The sequence below is a fragment of a genome, unplaced genomic scaffold (genome assembly GCF_019419815.1).
Source record: "Pyrus x bretschneideri cultivar Hongxiangsu unplaced genomic scaffold, Pyrus_bretschneideri_v1 Contig25, whole genome shotgun sequence".
NCBI lineage: Eukaryota > Viridiplantae > Streptophyta > Magnoliopsida > Rosales > Rosaceae > Pyrus > Pyrus x bretschneideri.
Genome location: NW_025999557.1, coordinates 5,320,331 through 5,336,747, shown reverse-complemented (window position 1 = coordinate 5,336,747; position 16,417 = coordinate 5,320,331). Strand labels below are relative to the sequence as shown.

Sequence of the window (16,417 nt, the reverse complement as noted above, 5' to 3'; positions counted from 1 at the left end):
CTAATATGACTTGACCTTTGGTAGTGTAGAAATTAAGCATTGGATAAATGTAGAAGGTGCCGTATGTGTGATAAATCTAAACCCTAAATCTAGAAGGCACAGAGTTAGGGCCATCCATTTGTAGATGAGGAATAAGAGGGAGCAAATGATAACACGTAGAGACCAAGAAACAACAAAACGCCCGATCTTATTATTTCATCCCAAAACCTTATCTTTCAAATGAAAACAAACAAAGCGCAATTGACAATTACTTGTTACCTTTCGATATAGATTTTTTCAATCCCTTGGGTAGGGGATGGATGGATTTGGAAATGGAGATGTTGAAGACTTACTAGATTTGGAGAAATTTGGCGGTTGATGTTGTGTAACACTTACATGTACGAGTGAACAACTGACGGTAAAAAATGGTTACATACCACATAATAATGGCTAACCATTTGCTTAACCTTTGCAATTACAAAAACATATATTACCTAAAATTTCTAAAGAGAAAAAATACCACATCATATTTCACAAGATCAACACTCAATATTTTTTGAACTCAATAAATCTTTAAAACACATTAATTTCATATTTTTTTTTTCATCAAATTGAGTGTCATAAATAGCAAACACCAACAACAATGTGATAAAATTTGACCATAGAAAGCAAAATGACACATTTCAAAATAAGGGTGGTACTATCTACATATTTCCCTCAATTTTTGGCCGTCGGATAAATTGAAGAAGATTAAATATTAGAAATTAACAAAAGGTGTTTGAGAAGTAAAAATGAGGATGTGAATAACACCACTCTAAAATAAATGATATATCATTTTTTCATTAAAAAATATATTCATGGGACATTACTAATTTACGCTTATATTATATGAAGAAGATTTACTAAAATGATCAGAGTTCAACTTTAAATTTAGATTGATCAAAATTAAATATTAACCATTGTGGCCAATTTTAAAAAAATGGCAGCAAATGATGATTTTTTTTCTTTCCATACAACGATATTCTAATATAAGAGGGTGACATATTTTACTGGGGATGGATTTGGCTAGGCCAGATTATGAGTAAAGTACTAACTAGGTATCGAGTCAGATTATGAGAAAACCATTAACTATGTATTAAACTCAACAAAAATATAATATGTTATTACTATCTATGTGAGTCGAACTTAAAATCTTTATTTAAAAGTAAAGATGAATACACCAAATTTCTTTCATTAAAATGTTCATTACCGCCAATTTCTAAAACAAAATTTGGCAGCAAATGACAATTTTTGTTTCATACAACGATATTCAATTATAAGAGGATGAGATACTTTGCTAGGAGAGGGATTTGGCTATTTCAGATCGTGAGTAAACCACTAATTAGATATTAAGTCAACGCTAAAATAATACGTTCTCACTATTCATGTGAGTCGAACTAAAATATTTTATTTACAAATAAACATAAATACTACTAAATTTCTTTAGATAAAATGATCGTTGTGGCAAATTTCTAAACAAAAACCGGCAGCAAATGATCATTAAAAATAATTAAAAAAAGCAACAAATGAGAGAAAAATCTAGGGAGAAAGGACATTTTAGTAAATTTAGGAGTGGTGCGAACATCGGATGGAACTCCCACGCCCAGTGCCCTCTCTCTCTCTCTCTCTCTCTACAAACAAGGAACTTGGAAGTCCCGAAACCCTCCTCTCCTAAATCCTTATCTCCTCGGCCAAACTCCCCCCCCTTCATTTCCACAAAACCCAAATCCCAAAAACCCTTCAACTTCCACCTCACCGCCAGCAGCCTCCGATGGAGTCCAAGCTTTCTGCTTCCGAGGAGGAGGCTCAGCACCTCTTAAACGCACCAGGTTCTTCCTTTTTTTCTTCGCAGTACTCTGATATCGATGATTTATCGAAAACCCATGTTTCCCAAATTGATAACGACGAGAAATTTAGCGGGGTTGGTGGCCGTGGTGACGGTGGCGCGTCGGAGACTGAGGAGGGGTTTGGGAGTGGGGAGGAGGATTTTGATTCCGAGAGGGCGTTTGTGAGAGGCGCAGTGGTTGGGGGTGGTGCAGGAGAGGAGGAGGATTCCAGTGTTAAGTTTGTTAACTCGTCGGAATTCTTCTATCCGACGAGTAGTCTGCGGCCGGTTGCCAAGGTTTCGGTGGATGACGACGACGAGGAGGAGGATACCAGGGAAGAAGGGGTTAGGGATTTGAAGAGTTTAGAGGGTGGGGGTTCTAACGGTGTCGCTTGGGGGGATAGTGGGATGGGGAAGAGTGAAAATTTGGGTGAAGTGGTCACGGAAAATGGTGTTAGTGGTGGTGAAGGTGATAACGTAGTTGAGAATTCGAAATTGGTTGAGGGTTTAGGCTCGGTGGTGGAGGAAACCCCGGCAGTGGAGAAAAGCCCTGTGGTGGAGAAGCCGGTGGAGGTGGCTGAAGTAGATGATAAGGAGGCTGTAGATAAGTTTGTTGAAGTTGAAGAGAATGGTATGGAAATTACTAGTGGAGGTGACTCAGTTGTGCAGGATATACATGCCAATTTGTCACATACAGGAGCAGCTGTTGTCGTTGGCGATGTAGAGACGATTGAGGAATCTGAAATAAAGGGCTTGATGGTTGATAAAGGTGTGAGTTTGGATAATGGTTTTGATCAAATTAGCCGGGAGGTGGCTGAAGTAGATGATAAGGAGGTTGTAGAGCAGCCTAAGGATGAGGATGTTTTCAATGACGAAACAGAAGTTGTGAGAGAGAGTAAAGAAAATGGCGTGGTGGGGGATGAGCCAGCTGATGATAAGTTTGTTGAAGTTGAAGACAACGGTGTGGAAATTACTACTGGAGGTGACTCAATTGTGCAGGATATACATGCCAATTTGTCACAGACAGGAGCAGCTGTTGTCGTTGGCAATGCAGAGATGATTGAGGAATCTGAAATAAAAGGCTTAGTGGTTGAAGAAGGTGTGAGTTTGGATAATGTTTTTGATCAAATTAGCCGTGAGACCAAAGAACCAAATGACTCGGGGTCAGTGGCTGTGGAATATGTGCATGACAGAGCGGTTGTTCCTGAGTCTGGGAATGTGGATCATGGAGAGAAAGCTGTTGTTGCTGCTAGTGTGGATGAAGTTGATCTCGAGAAGAGGCCAGAAAGGGAGGATGGACTGAAATCTGATTCCGAAACCAGAGAGAAAGGGATGGTGAGGGAATTAGGTGCTGATGTGGTCTCAGATGACAAACTATTGGTTGGGAATGGAGCTGAAATGGAAACTGTGAACGTTGTTTCTGGTTTAGCAGAACAAGAACCAGAGACTGAGGCAAAACCGGGTAACGGTGACTTGAGTGTACATGATGAAGTGCATGAATTGACAGCGGCTGTCCCTGGAAAATATGTGGCACCTGAGTTTCTGGATTCAAGTTCTAATAGCCGAGAAGTAAAGCTAGATGAGGAAGTTGAGGAGAAGCATTCCTCTGATGAAGTTGGCATTGAATCCGTGGGTCCAAATTCCATTTCAAACCGAGAGATAAGAGTCGAAACTGATGATGGCGATGGCAATAAGGATCTTCAAGATGATCATGATAATGATCTTCAAGATGATGAAGGTGAGAATGAAGGTTCAGTTACAGATGCGAACAATGAAGGTATGATTTTTGGAAGCTCTGAAGCTGCTAAACAGTTTTTGGAAGAGTTGGAGCGAGGATCAGGTGCTGGCTCTTACTCAGGTGCTGAGAGTTATCATGATCATTCACAGAGAATTGATGGCCAGATTGTCACGGATTCGGATGAAGAAGTGGACACTGATGAGGAAGGGGGCGGAAAAGAGTTATTTGATTCAGCTGCGTTGGCAGCTCTTTTGAAAGCAGCAACAGGTGCTTCCTCAGATGGTGGCAATGTTACATTTACCACCCCAGATGGATCCAGGCTTTTCTCCGTTGAGCGTCCTGCTGGGTTGGGGTCCTCAATTCGGTCGTTGAAACCTGCTTCACGACCAAACAACTCGAACCTTGTGACTTCCAATGCCACAGTTGGGGGAGGTTCTGAGAACTTGAGTGAAGAAGAGAGAGCGAAGCTCGAAAAGTTTCAGCAGATAAGGGTTAAGTTCTTGAGGCTTGTTCAGAGATTAGGTGTTTCTACAGAAGAGTCGGTGCCAAGACAGGTTCTATACCGCCTAGCTCTTGTGTCAGGGAGGCAAAACAGTCAAGAATTTAGCCTTGAAGCTGCAAAGATGACCGCTCTCCAGCTTGAAGCAGAGGAGAAAGATGATTTGGACTTCTCCTTGAACATATTGGTTCTTGGGAAAGCAGGTGTTGGGAAGAGTGCCACTATAAATTCGATTTTCGGTGCAGAAGTTACCCCAATTAATGCTTTTGCACCTGGAACAACTACTGTGAAAGAAATTGTTGGAGTGGTGGATGGAGTCAAAATTAAGGTGTTTGATACACCAGGTCTGAAATCTGCTGCAATGGAACAGGGCATAAATCGCAAAATTTTATCTTCTGTGCAGAGGCATATGAAAAAATCCCCCCCAGATGTTGTCCTCTATGTGGATCGGATGGACTCGCGAAGTAGGGATCTAAGTGATGTCCCATTGTTAAGATCAATCACTAATGCCCTTGGTCCTTCAATTTGGCGAAGCACCATAGTTACTCTGACTCACAGCTCATCTGCTCCTCCTGATGGACCATCAGGCTCCCCTCTGAATTATGAGATGTTTCGTAGTCAGCGGGAACAAATCATGCAGCAGACTATTGGACAAGCTGTTGGTGACCTAAGGTTTATGAATCCAAGTATGATGAGTCCAATATCTCTTGTAGAGAACCACCCGTCTTGTCGGAAGAGGGATAATCAGAAAGTGCTCCCTAATGGTGTAGCTTGGAGATCCCATCTATTGCTCTTATGCTACTCTATGAAGATCTTGTCTGATGCGTCTAATCTCTCAAAACCTCAGGAATCATTTGATCACCGTAAGCTCTTTGGTTTGCGTTCCCGTTCAGCTCCTCTTCCATACTTGTTGTCTTGGCTGTTGCAATCTCGTCCGCACCCAAAGCTTGCTACCGATCAAGGTGGTGAGAATGCTGATTCAGACATTGACTTGGCTGACTTGTCCGATTCTGATCAAGAGGAAGAAGAGGATGAGTATGATCAGCTTCCGTCATTTAAGCCCCTCAAGAAGGCCCAGATTGCTAAGCTTAGTAGAGAGCAGAGGAAAGCGTACGCTGAGGAGTATGATTATAGGGTTAAGCTCCTCCAGAAAAAGATGTGGAAAGAAGAGTTGAGAAGGATGAAGGAAATGAAGAAGAAGGGCAAGGTCAGTGAAGAGGAGTATGGTTATTTGGGTGAAGAGGATCCAGAAAACGGTGCTCCAGCAGCTGTGCCGGTTGCATTACCTGATATGGTTTTGCCGCCTTCTTTTGATGGTGAAAATCCAGCTTACAGGTACCGGTTCCTGGAGCCGACTTCTCAGTTCACGGCAAGGCCAGTGTTGGACCCCCAAGGCTGGGACCATGACTGTGGGTACGATGGTGTCAACCTTGAACATAGTCTGGCCATTGCTAATTCTTTTCCAGCAGCTGTTGCTGTTCAGCTTACAAAGGATAAGAAAGAGTTCAATATCCATTTGGATTCCTCGGTTGGTGCTAAGCACGGGGAGAACTGGTCGAGTATGCTAGGGTTTGACATTCAGAACATTGGAAAGCAACTTGCATACATTGTGCGAGGAGACACCAAAGTCAAGACCTCCAAGAGGTTCAAGAATGCTGCTGGAGTATCTGTGACATTTTTGGGTGAAAATGTGTCCACTGGACTCAAAGTTGAACAACAGTATGCGATTGGCAAGCGTCTGGCATTGGTGAGTAGTACTGGTGCTGTCCGGTCTCAGGGCGAGTCAGCATATGGAGCAAACTTGGAGGTGCGGCTGAGGGAGGCAGATTTTCCAATTGGCCAGGATCAATCCACATTGGGTTTGTCTCTAGTGCGGTGGAGGGGTGACTTGGCCCTGGGGGCAAATTTCCAGTCCCAGTTTTCCCTCGGGCGAAACTACAAGATGGCTGTTCGTGCAGGGTTGAACAACAAGCGCAGTGGACAGATCTCAATCAGAACAAGCAGCTCCGAACAACTACAACTTGCTCTTATTGCTGTGATTCCAGTCGTCAAGGCTATCTACAACAACATCTGGCCCGGAGCCAGTGAGAACTACTCCATGTAGTAAGATACGTCCTATTCATTTTGTCATCTGTTTCCCGTATGTTATATTTATGAGGTCGATGTCTTGATCTTTTGTCAAATAAAGTTGAGATTGCGAGATGAGTAGTGTCGAAAATGCCATGGAACCTAGAGAGGGAGTTTATTCGATGAGACGTTGCTGTTAGAATCTCAGATTATGTATTAATGTTTCGTAGTTAATGAGAAGTTGAGTTTATTCAGTTTTGCTGTTACTCCAGAACAAGGTTTAGGACCTTTCTGCCATTGATGGGAAATCTTTGTGATATCTTTGCACACACATTTGCTTCCCTGACTGCTCGGCGTTTTTGTTGCATGGCTGCTCGTATGAGTAATGAATCGCATTTTTTGGTCAAATTTGTTTTCGTTTTGAGTTGAGTTATTGTTAGAGCAAAAGTTCTTCCGTTTATTTTTCTTTTCGTGAAAGAATTAACGCGTTGAGAAAGCCTCATTTCTACTTAATTTTTCTGTAGCTTTGGTCTTGTAAGGTAGGTTGGTTAGGGTTTTGAGTATCCTCTTGTATTCGATTTATTTAAAGTGCGCCGCTTTGTCAAGAAACTTTAAACGTTCCATAAAACTTTAGACTTGATTGTTGAAAACCAACAAGAAGACTGTTAATGAACTACTTAAACACAAAAAATACACTACAAAACGCTAAATAGAAACCTTTAAAAACGACACTTTTTTTATTTGCTTCTAGTCATTGCATCTAAATTTTTGTATTCAATCCTACTAAATTTAGTCTACAAATTCAACGGTCCAAAAACACCATAAGAAACACAGGACTTACAGCCTCTTTTTTCTCTTCTTGTTTTTTACGCAAGTGACTTAATAGTGCGAAGATAGACATCATGCAAAGAGAATATCTCAAGATCGGAAAACAGCATTTTATTGCATTTCGGCTATGTTGCACGCTCAACCAACATAATCATCTTTTTATGTTGCACGCTCAACCAATATAAACCGAGTTATAATCGAAATTTGAACGTAAAATGAGAAGATTAATACTAGATCGTAATGTGAATCAACAAACTTATTAATTCATAAAAAGATAAAATTTAAAAAAAAATGGAAGAATATAATTAAAAAACAAAATAACATTCCTTGTAAAATGGAAAAGGATCCTCTCCGGATCCCTTTCTCTTAATCCACAAAATCAGAGAATCCGTACCGTTGAAAATTGATCCAACGTCAACCGTTAGATCAATTTTCAACTGCACAGATTTACTAGTTACCACTTCGGACTACAATTCAAAACAAGACCTCCAAAACGGGGCCCAAAATAAACTTCACACAAGGAAAAGAACGAGAAAACCCAAAAGACCATAAAGCCGCCAACCCAGATCAACGGTCGTCACTGCTCCACTACAACATCCCCACCGTTCGTCGAAACGGCAACCCCGTTCTCGGCTTCATCAAACAACTTGGCAATCCTCTCCGTCGGAATCAACGGAAGATACGCCGCCACGGAGTAGCCTCTGTTGACGGTGTACCCGACAGCCCGATTGTACTTGTCGGACCAGTACGACACGGTGGGGACCATTATATGAACCACCTGTGGAAACAGCGGGAGCCGATTCAGCGCGCGCCAAGCCGACACGGCGTACTGCTCCGCCACCGGCTCGTACTTGCAGTACACCTGCTCCGCCACCGGCTCGCATTTAGCATACAAGCTCCCGGTGAGGTTCTTAGCCGTGTCCACCAAGCCGCCTCGCTCCACCGCTCTCGCCACCGATAGCGCCTGGCTCGACACCTGCTTCACCAGAATCGGCACGTGACGCTCCACCTCGCTCAAGGACTCGTCCACCTGCAAAGCACGTGACCGCGATCGAAAATTAACAACTGTTTACACTGTAAATTTGATGGTGGCGGAATATAAGGTTTTAGACTGACCTTGCGATCGACGAATCTGAGGAGTTGGAAGGGAAGGTCTTGGAACTTCTCGTAGACCGGTCCAGTTACGGTTCGGACGGTGCCTTCCACCGTCTGAACACCCGGTTTAAGCGGACCGGAGTTCTCCTTCGCGTACTCGTAGAGGCTCGAGAAGCACACAACCACGTAAATCGACGCCACTTGAACGAATTCCAAATACTTCAGATTCTTCTCGTCCACTCGCACCTACAAACCAAGATCCGAAAGGAACAACATAGAAATTTTCTGTCACTTTGCCGGCAACCAAACAGAAAATTTTCCAAATCAAAATCAACATAACGTTTTCATAATTCCGAAAAAAAAAAAAAAAAAAAAATTCTACCACTTTCTCTAAAACCAAACAGAACTTTTCAAAAATCAAAATCAACAGAAAGTTTTAATCATCCCAAAAGAAAAAGATCGAACTTTTCTATCACTTTCTCGGCAACCAAACAGGAGTGAGAGAGAGAGAGAGTTACCGTTCCTGTAGACTGGGATGCTTCAGAATCCGCCATTTTTGCTCTGCTTTCAAAACCTTGGATGCCTTTCGACTATTTTGAAGTAAAACGGAGAAGACGAAAGGATGCGTTGCGACTCTTTCAAATTTATAGGTGATTCCAACGTGGGCGACAATCTCCAAGAAATCGACGGCTAGGATTAGATGTTCTGTTCCACGTGGCGCTTCGAGAATGGTGGATGTGGCAAATGCGTCAACGGGAGCATTTCCCGGCTTGGTTGGTACTTTTGGTAGGAATAATTCGACGGGTGAGATGAAGCACTGGGGTAGCATGGGGACGTCTTACAAGATGACGACACGTGGACATCTAAGGGTGACACTGCGACAGTTACGTGTCGTCGTCTGGTGAGAGGAGGAGGATTAGATTCTCTGCATGGGCGCGAAAGGCCAAGCGAATGTCCATCAACTTGGCGCGGCACGACGGCCGAGGCGACTGTTTGGTTTCATCCAGTCGGTAATCGTCTGCGACGAGGGTTGTGATACGGCCGTGAGCTGCGCCCTTCATCCAATAGGAACTCTTTTGGAAATGTCGATTCGAAATTAAATCACTTATGTTTTGTTGGAAAAATAAAGTATTCATGTAGAGATCTATTCCCAGAGAAAGGAATCCTCTCCAGATATCTTTTTCTTAATTCACTAAGTTTGGAGATCTGAACAGTTGAAATTTGATCAAACGGTCAAAATTATTATAATTTTAAAGTGAGCTCATATTTGTAGCTGTTTGATTAAATTTTATCAGTCCGGTTCCCCAAACTTGGTGGATTAGGAGAAAAAGATCCGGAGAGAATCCCCCTTTCCTATTCCAAGGATCATCCAGAGTCCAGAGCCCCGCACTCAAAGGTCAGAAAATCTGGATCACTTAAATTAAAATTAATAGTCTTTATTCATTCATTTTGTTGGTCATGTCTCACAAATAAAATGCTTCAATTTTTTCCCACAAAACAAAAGTCTGAATTTTTTTTATTATTAAGCACCAGACACAAGATTCGGAGAGAATTCAAATTCGATGTCCATACATGAAATTGCATGTCTTTGCCCGTTCTGTTGTGATTAATAAATTTTATTGAGCTTAAATTTTGAACTAATTCATACTACGAGAAAGCATAATACAAATGGTCATAGTTTTATCCATGTGAATTTTTTTTGTGAACAAAGTCTATGTGAATTGAATATGAGAATTTATATTTTTGATTTTATAAATAAGCAGTTTTGATTAAAAAGTGTGTAATATGAAAATTTGTATTTTTTTGTGTTAATTATAAAAATTTATAGCTATCATGTGACATCGTGACAGTCACTATGTTCTAATTTTACAATTATCAAAATCAATGGTTAAAAATAGAATTTAATATTAAAAAAATTAAGGAAAATGATTTTAAAACTTTGAACTTTAATCAAAATGACAAAAAAATGTTGTATGTGAATAGTATTATAAGTGACTTTTTAGAGTAAAAATTTTAATTTCATTAAAAATAAACTGTAATGTTTCGTTAAAACCCACTTTTATATTTTCATCCAATCAAATCAATGGTTAAGATTGAGCAGAGTGCAGAGAGGAACCTTTTGACTCTTTAAGCTTTGCCTCGTCAAAATGCAAGATCGGAGCTTATGACCATGGATGCTGCTAGCAAAGAAATTCTCCGGCAAGTATTCGGCGATTCGTCGGACAGCGACGACCTGGAACCGGGCGATGGATCCGATTCCGACCCGACCCATTTCTGGGAGCCGATCAAACAAATCAAGGGGCTGTGGTTGTGCAGAGACTTCCTCTCTCCTCAGCACCAGTCCTCTTTGCTCTCCACAATCCAAAACGGTGCGTTTTCGTTCTTTACTCGTAGTCTAATTTCACATTTTTCTATGAGTCTTTTTGCTTCATTTTGTCACAAGTAGCCTTGTACAGGAAAATGCCTTGCTATGAACTATAAGGGTAAAAAGGATCAGGTCGTGTTTCCGACACAAAAAAATATCTCATTTAGCTGTCCAGTCTCCTCCATCTAGTTGTTTTCGATTGAAAGTTTGTAACTATTTCTATTTGTGCGTATTTCCCGGCCGGAAGTATGGATGCTTTCGGCGTTGTCTGCATTGATCTCACATACAGTGGCTTATTAACTTGTGGTTGCAGAAGCATGGTTCACTCAAGCCTCTCATAATCAGGTGCACATATTACATGCATATGTTTTTTTCTTTAATACATCGATATTTTTACATTAAGAGAAGGGAGAGCTCGGCTCAGCCACATAATGAGCAACCTAATTTAGTTTTGATCTCGCTATCCACAAGATTCAAACTTAAGATCTCTCACTTCCAAGTGAAAAGAAATAGCACCAGACCGTAGTACTGAGTAATTATTACATTCATATGTTAGGATACAAATTGTATTTTGGCCTGGTGTTTATTTTTCTAATATCTGTAAACCTTAATGGTAAATGTGAGATTGCAATCGCGTAAATAAGCGCAAACAGAACAAGTTACAAACGCTTAGTCAAAAATAGAATTGGGAGGACACTAAACAGATGACCAGCCGTACAAAAATCGCGGTTAGAAGTTTGCAAACGGCTGATTTTCTGCTTGTCTCATCCCGCCAACGTGCTAAGAGTACCGGGTAATTGGTGCATTGCGAGCTGAAGGAATTTGCTTTCCCTGCAGGCAATGAGGTTCGGGGATCTTCCAGCATGGGCGGACGAGCTTTCGCGTTCTATTCACAAGGTTGCGCTTGCAAGTGACTGTGTTTTGGGAAGCAATGATGGTGTGAAGGAGAATGCCTCTCCATTTCCATCCCATCTTTTGTGCAGAGAGCCGCTCTTTGACCAGCTCATTCTAAATTCTTACCAACCGGGTGAGGTGCGAGATGAATTTTGCCTCTTCGTACTCAGATTTATTGCGTGAGAAAATACTTGAGTTGACGATGTTGATTTGTATCTAAAATACTAGCATAATGCCATGTTCTTCGAACAAGTGCAAGTTTTTGTTTGATCACTAACTATGCAGATTTGATGCACTGCTATCAGAAGAATTAACAATCGAGATTGACATCCGCCACCTGCATTTCTGTGCAGGGAATCTGTGCGCACGTTGATCTCATGCGCTTCGAAGATGGAATTGCCATTCTCTCCTTGGAGTCGTCATGTGTGATGCATTTTAGTCAAGTTGAAGGAACAAATAAGGAAAATGATCCCGCCGTGGCCAAGATTCCAGTTTATCTTAACCCCGGATCCCTAATTTTCATGTCAGGAGAAGCGCGATACCATTGGAAGCACGAGATTAACCGCACGCCTGGAATTCAGAAGTGGGAAGGGGAGGAACTAACTCAGACGAGGAGAATCTCCATAACCCTGAGGAAGCTCTGCCAAGTGGAGTAGGTCTTTATTCAGCAGAATATCTTTCTACTTTTCCAATTCCTATCGAATTTGAGGATCCAATTGCACTTGGAAAGCGCGTAGTTTCAGGAATTGAAGTTCAGATTGCACTGCATGATCTCATTGATCCGCTTTCGCAAACGGAGCCAGTTTGAAAGGAACGCTTAAGGAAGCTGATTATCCAAGATTCCAATGGCCAAGATGAATGCTTATGGAAGCAAATTATAGACTGACTTTTGCGTTTTTTAAATGTATCATGGTAAACCAGAAGATACCCGTTCAATTTTGACATGTGTGCATAACCTTCTTCGATCATATGGTCACGATTTGTTCACAAAGCTTTGGTTCATGTCTCCTTAGATAGATCAACGACACAGAGGTACGTTGTTGTTGCAGAAATGGCAGGCGATTAACAGTCAATGAGAAATTGTTCATTACATATAAATAAATAGTCAAGCAACTTTTTAGGACACTACTTGATTGCTGAAAATTCAACAGTCACTTCTGCTCATATTAAATGACAGTTGAATACGTGTTTAATTTGTGTTTACAATTTCAATTATTTAGACTCGTATCGAAATGTGATTGGGTATTAACAGAGTTCAGCAGACAAGTAATATTCTACTTTTTAAATCACTCTAATATGTAAAGAGAGAAGTGAAACTCGAGTGCAAAAGGAGAGACGAACTCCCCATTCATGCATTAATTTTGCCTTTAAACGGATGATAGTGGGCCTAATCGTCCTCTCAAGTGGGTCCAAACTCTAAAGGCCCAAACCACAAAACATTTTTCGGTTGGCTTTTTGTTTGGTCTGTTTCTTTCAGCTGCCGTACTATTTTAACAAGACACGTGTGTTTTAGCTAACATTTTAAACATCGTACAGATTTCCGACAGGAGCTTAGAAATCTTTGTACGAAGTCCAATTCTGTCAAAATTCTGGATTCTAGGGTTTCCACTGCCACTCCCCCGCCCACCAAAATTTCCCAAAATCCCCAATTTATTTATGTTCAATTGAGGTTGAAATTTTAGCTATGTTATTAGAGAAATGCTTGGGAGCTCAACGATCGCGACGGATCCAGAGAGCTCTCCGGCACTCCAAGGTCACGATCCTCTGCCTCGTCCTCACGGTGGTCGTCCTTCGGGGCACGATCGGAGCCGGCAAGTTCGGAACCCCGGAACAGGACTTCCTCGAGATTCGCGACCACTTCTACTCCCGCAAGCGGGCGGAGGCCCACCGCGTCCTGGAGGAGGTCCACGCGACGCCGTCGGACCCCAACAACTACAACGCCTTCGATATTAAGAAGCTCCTTGTCGATGAAGGTGAGGAGGAACAGCTCGACCCGAATAAGCCATACACTCTCGGACCCAAGATTTCGAATTGGGACGAGTTGAGGTCGAAATGGCTGAGGGAAAACCCTAATTTCCCAAATTTCATCGGGCCTGGTAAGCCCCGGGTGCTTCTGGTGACTGGGTCTTCGCCGAAACCCTGCGAAAATCCGGTAGGTGATCATTACTTGTTGAAGTCGATTAAGAACAAAATTGATTATTGTAGATTACATGGGATTGAGGTTTTTTACAATATGGCTCTTTTGGATGCTGAAATGGCGGGTTTCTGGGCTAAGCTTCCGTTGATTCGGAAGCTCCTTTTGTCCCACCCGGAGGTTGAGTTTCTATGGTGGATGGATAGTGATGCAATGTTTACAGATATGGCGTTTGAATTGCCATGGGAGAGGTACAAAGATTCCAACTTTGTGATGCACGGGTGGAACAAGACGGTTTATGATGAGAAAAGTTGGATTGGGTTGAATACCGGGAGTTTTTTGTTGAGGAATACGCAGTGGTCGTTGGATATACTCGATGCTTGGGCTCCGATGGGACCGAAAGGGAAAATCAGGGAGGAGGCCGGGAAGGTACTCACTAAGGAATTGAAGGGTAGGCCGGTTTTCGAAGCTGATGATCAGTCAGCCATGGTCTACATTTTGGCCACTCAAAGACAGAAGTGGGGTGATAAGGTTTATCTTGAGAGTGGATATTATTTGCATGGATATTGGGGGATTTTGGTTGATAGATATGAAGAAATGATTGAGAATTATCGCCCTGGTTTGGGCGACCACCGGTGGCCACTGGTGACGCATTTTGTAGGTTGCAAGCCGTGCGGAAAATTAGCAGATTACCCGGTTGAGAGATGCTTGAAGCAGATGGATAGAGCTTTTAACTTTGGGGACAATCAGATTCTTCAGATCTATGGTTTCACGCACCGGTCATTGGGCAGTAGAAGAGTTAAGAGAGTTAGGAACGAGATAAACAATCCGCTCGAGGTTAAAGATGAACATGGATTGCTTCATCCGGCATTCAAGGCCGCCAAGGTATCGTCTTCTTAGTTCACTCGTGTTACTAGGATTTGTTACACTCTCTATGTTTTCTGTATTCCCTGTGCTAGTTGTGGAGATAGTATTCTTTTGTACCTTATAAATTTGCGTACCACTTCCGTTATGAAATGAGAGAGATTATTTATTGTATCCAACATTCCAATTCAATTTTGTAGACATTATTGTATAAATATTCATAATGTGGTGAGACCTGTTCAGACTTGTGTTTGTGGATTATGTAACACACATGGCGATTGACAATCTTATGATGGATTTTCCCTGAGTTATTACACTAGCGGAGAGACTTTCCTATCCCGAGATGTATACATCGTGTGATGGGATATGTATACATCCCGCGCCAGGATAGGCCGGGATAGGAAAGTCTCTCCTACCAAGCTAGTTCATTTCTCACTGGTTTTTGGGATTTCGATCTCGAGACTGGAATTCTTAAATACTCTGGCTGTTTATGCTTCATTTGTGCCCCTATATCTAAAGACGATTGCATGAACACATGATACAAATCCTGCAACTTTTCGGTTGTAAGGCTGCACTTACCACCTAGACTAGCCCATCGTGACGTTTGGAAGATATTCCTGCTTGAAAATGTTTTTAAAATAACTAAAAAGTGCAAAATTGCCAAAAGCGCTATGGCATGAAAACTTAATTACTCATGGATCAGGAAAAACACTTTGAATTGTTTTCTAAAAGAAGCACTTGTTGGCTTCTTGCATGAAAGGCTCAAGTACTTTTACAGGAAGTGCTTCTAATAGAATTTATCATTTCTAAACGGACCTTGCAAGACACAAAAGGTTATTAGTAATTAAATTGACATTTCAGTGGAATACAAGCTTCAGATTTACAACGGCCAAAAACGCAACCCATGCCAAACTCGGCTTCATAAGATCGGCGGCGACCGGATTCACATCCTTAAACACCCGAGAACACCCGATCATCGCCCCGAACATCCCCATGCACACGAACAACCCGACCCACGGTGCCCCCGCCCCGAACACAATCGGATCCCAAATCAAGCTCAACCCTAGCTGGGCCAAGTAAATGGGCAGAGCCATCGGGTTCTTATGGAAACCACCTTCGGCCCACACTAACCAAGCGGCCAGGCCCATGAGGAAGCTGGAGGCCATGCAGGTTAACCGCAGGGCCCACAAGGGAGGGATCCAGAAGGGCTTGGATCCGACGCGGTAGGGGTCGGATGAACCTGCGTAGATAGCGATGAGGTGGAGAGTGACGGGGATTGCGACGGCCACGGCTAAGGACCTAAGGCCGCGTTTGGCCATGTCCATTCTCATGTCCTTTTTGCTTCTGTAACCGCCCTTCTTCCCGGCAGGGGCGGCGGCAGGATCCTCTGTCCTGCGTTGCTTGAGGTGGTCGGAATAATTATCCATTTTTCAGAGAGATGAATCACTTTGTCTTTTTTGTTTGTTTGTTTTTATGTTATAGTTTTATTGGAGGAATTTCAGGTGGGAATTATATACAGGAGAGCGATTTTACAGGGAGGACACGTGGGCGGAGGTGGAGGCAAGGAGCGGATGGGAACGGAACGTACACGTGGCTAACGGAACGTACACGTGGCTAATGGGGGGATTATACACGTAGTAGCAGATGATTAATGGTGGAAGCTGGGTGCAGAGCCAAAAACTCACAATGTCGGTTGATGTTGTCATGCATGCATGCATGCACGTAGGGGATAAGATTTGCAAAAGGGTGATAAGATACTCTTTAAACTTGTATTCATTCCTTTTCGAAAAGAAAAAAAAAAAAATTGTAATCATCCAAATATGGGAGATAATTTTTTTTTAATCTTAAGCTACATGACACCGGAGTATGACAGACTTCGACATTTAAAACCGTTAGATCCAATTCATATGAATGATAATTTTCTTATAATCTTAACTATTTTATATTAACGTGAGTCTTAATGAGTATGTAAAGAGTATGTAAATATTTTAGGAATCCTTTATTAGAAAGGATATTTTATGAGGAAAATTAATGAAAATATCTTGAAAATTTTGAGTTTTAACGAAAATGACAAAATAAAGGGTAGAGTA

General features: G+C 42.0%; 5 protein-coding genes across 5 annotated transcripts; 3 read left to right on the top strand and 2 right to left on the bottom strand.

Annotated features, from left to right (window-relative positions):
• Positions 1 to 1,639: 1,639 nt before the first annotated feature.
• LOC103934135 (translocase of chloroplast 159, chloroplastic) lies at positions 1,640 to 6,401 on the top strand. The gene has a single exon (XM_018644207.2). It carries the CDS (start codon positions 1,790 to 1,792, stop codon positions 6,182 to 6,184), a length of 4,395 nt encoding a protein of 1,464 aa, XP_018499723.2. The 5' UTR covers positions 1,640 to 1,789; the 3' UTR covers positions 6,185 to 6,401.
• A 1,019-nt stretch (positions 6,402 to 7,420) lies between these two features.
• On the bottom strand, positions 7,421 to 9,058 carry LOC103934134 (stress-related protein-like). Its single transcript, XM_048586714.1, has 3 exons — positions 8,589 to 9,058; positions 8,092 to 8,316; positions 7,421 to 8,005 (listed from the first exon to the last, which is right to left on the bottom strand). The coding sequence occupies exons 1-3, from the start codon at positions 8,622 to 8,624 to the stop codon at positions 7,553 to 7,555; spliced, it is 714 nt and encodes a 237-aa protein (XP_048442671.1). The 5' UTR covers positions 8,625 to 9,058; the 3' UTR covers positions 7,421 to 7,552.
• Positions 9,059 to 10,177: 1,119 nt separating this feature from the next.
• Positions 10,178 to 12,452, top strand: LOC125478601 (alkylated DNA repair protein ALKBH8 homolog). The gene is made up of 4 exons (XM_048586925.1): positions 10,178 to 10,439; positions 10,749 to 10,780; positions 11,273 to 11,467; positions 11,683 to 12,452. Exons 1-4 carry the CDS (start codon positions 10,235 to 10,237, stop codon positions 11,983 to 11,985), a joined length of 735 nt encoding a protein of 244 aa, XP_048442882.1. The 5' UTR covers positions 10,178 to 10,234; the 3' UTR covers positions 11,986 to 12,452.
• Positions 12,453 to 12,858: 406 nt separating this feature from the next.
• On the top strand, positions 12,859 to 14,500 carry LOC103934133 (xyloglucan 6-xylosyltransferase 2). Its single transcript, XM_009343843.3, has one exon. It carries the CDS (start codon positions 13,014 to 13,016, stop codon positions 14,361 to 14,363), a length of 1,350 nt encoding a protein of 449 aa, XP_009342118.2. The 5' UTR covers positions 12,859 to 13,013; the 3' UTR covers positions 14,364 to 14,500.
• Positions 14,501 to 15,002: 502 nt separating this feature from the next.
• On the bottom strand, positions 15,003 to 15,826 carry LOC125478624 (translocator protein homolog). The gene has a single exon (XM_048586986.1). It carries the CDS (start codon positions 15,752 to 15,754, stop codon positions 15,185 to 15,187), a length of 570 nt encoding a protein of 189 aa, XP_048442943.1. The 5' UTR covers positions 15,755 to 15,826; the 3' UTR covers positions 15,003 to 15,184.
• Between the last annotated feature and the right edge of the window lie 591 nt (positions 15,827 to 16,417).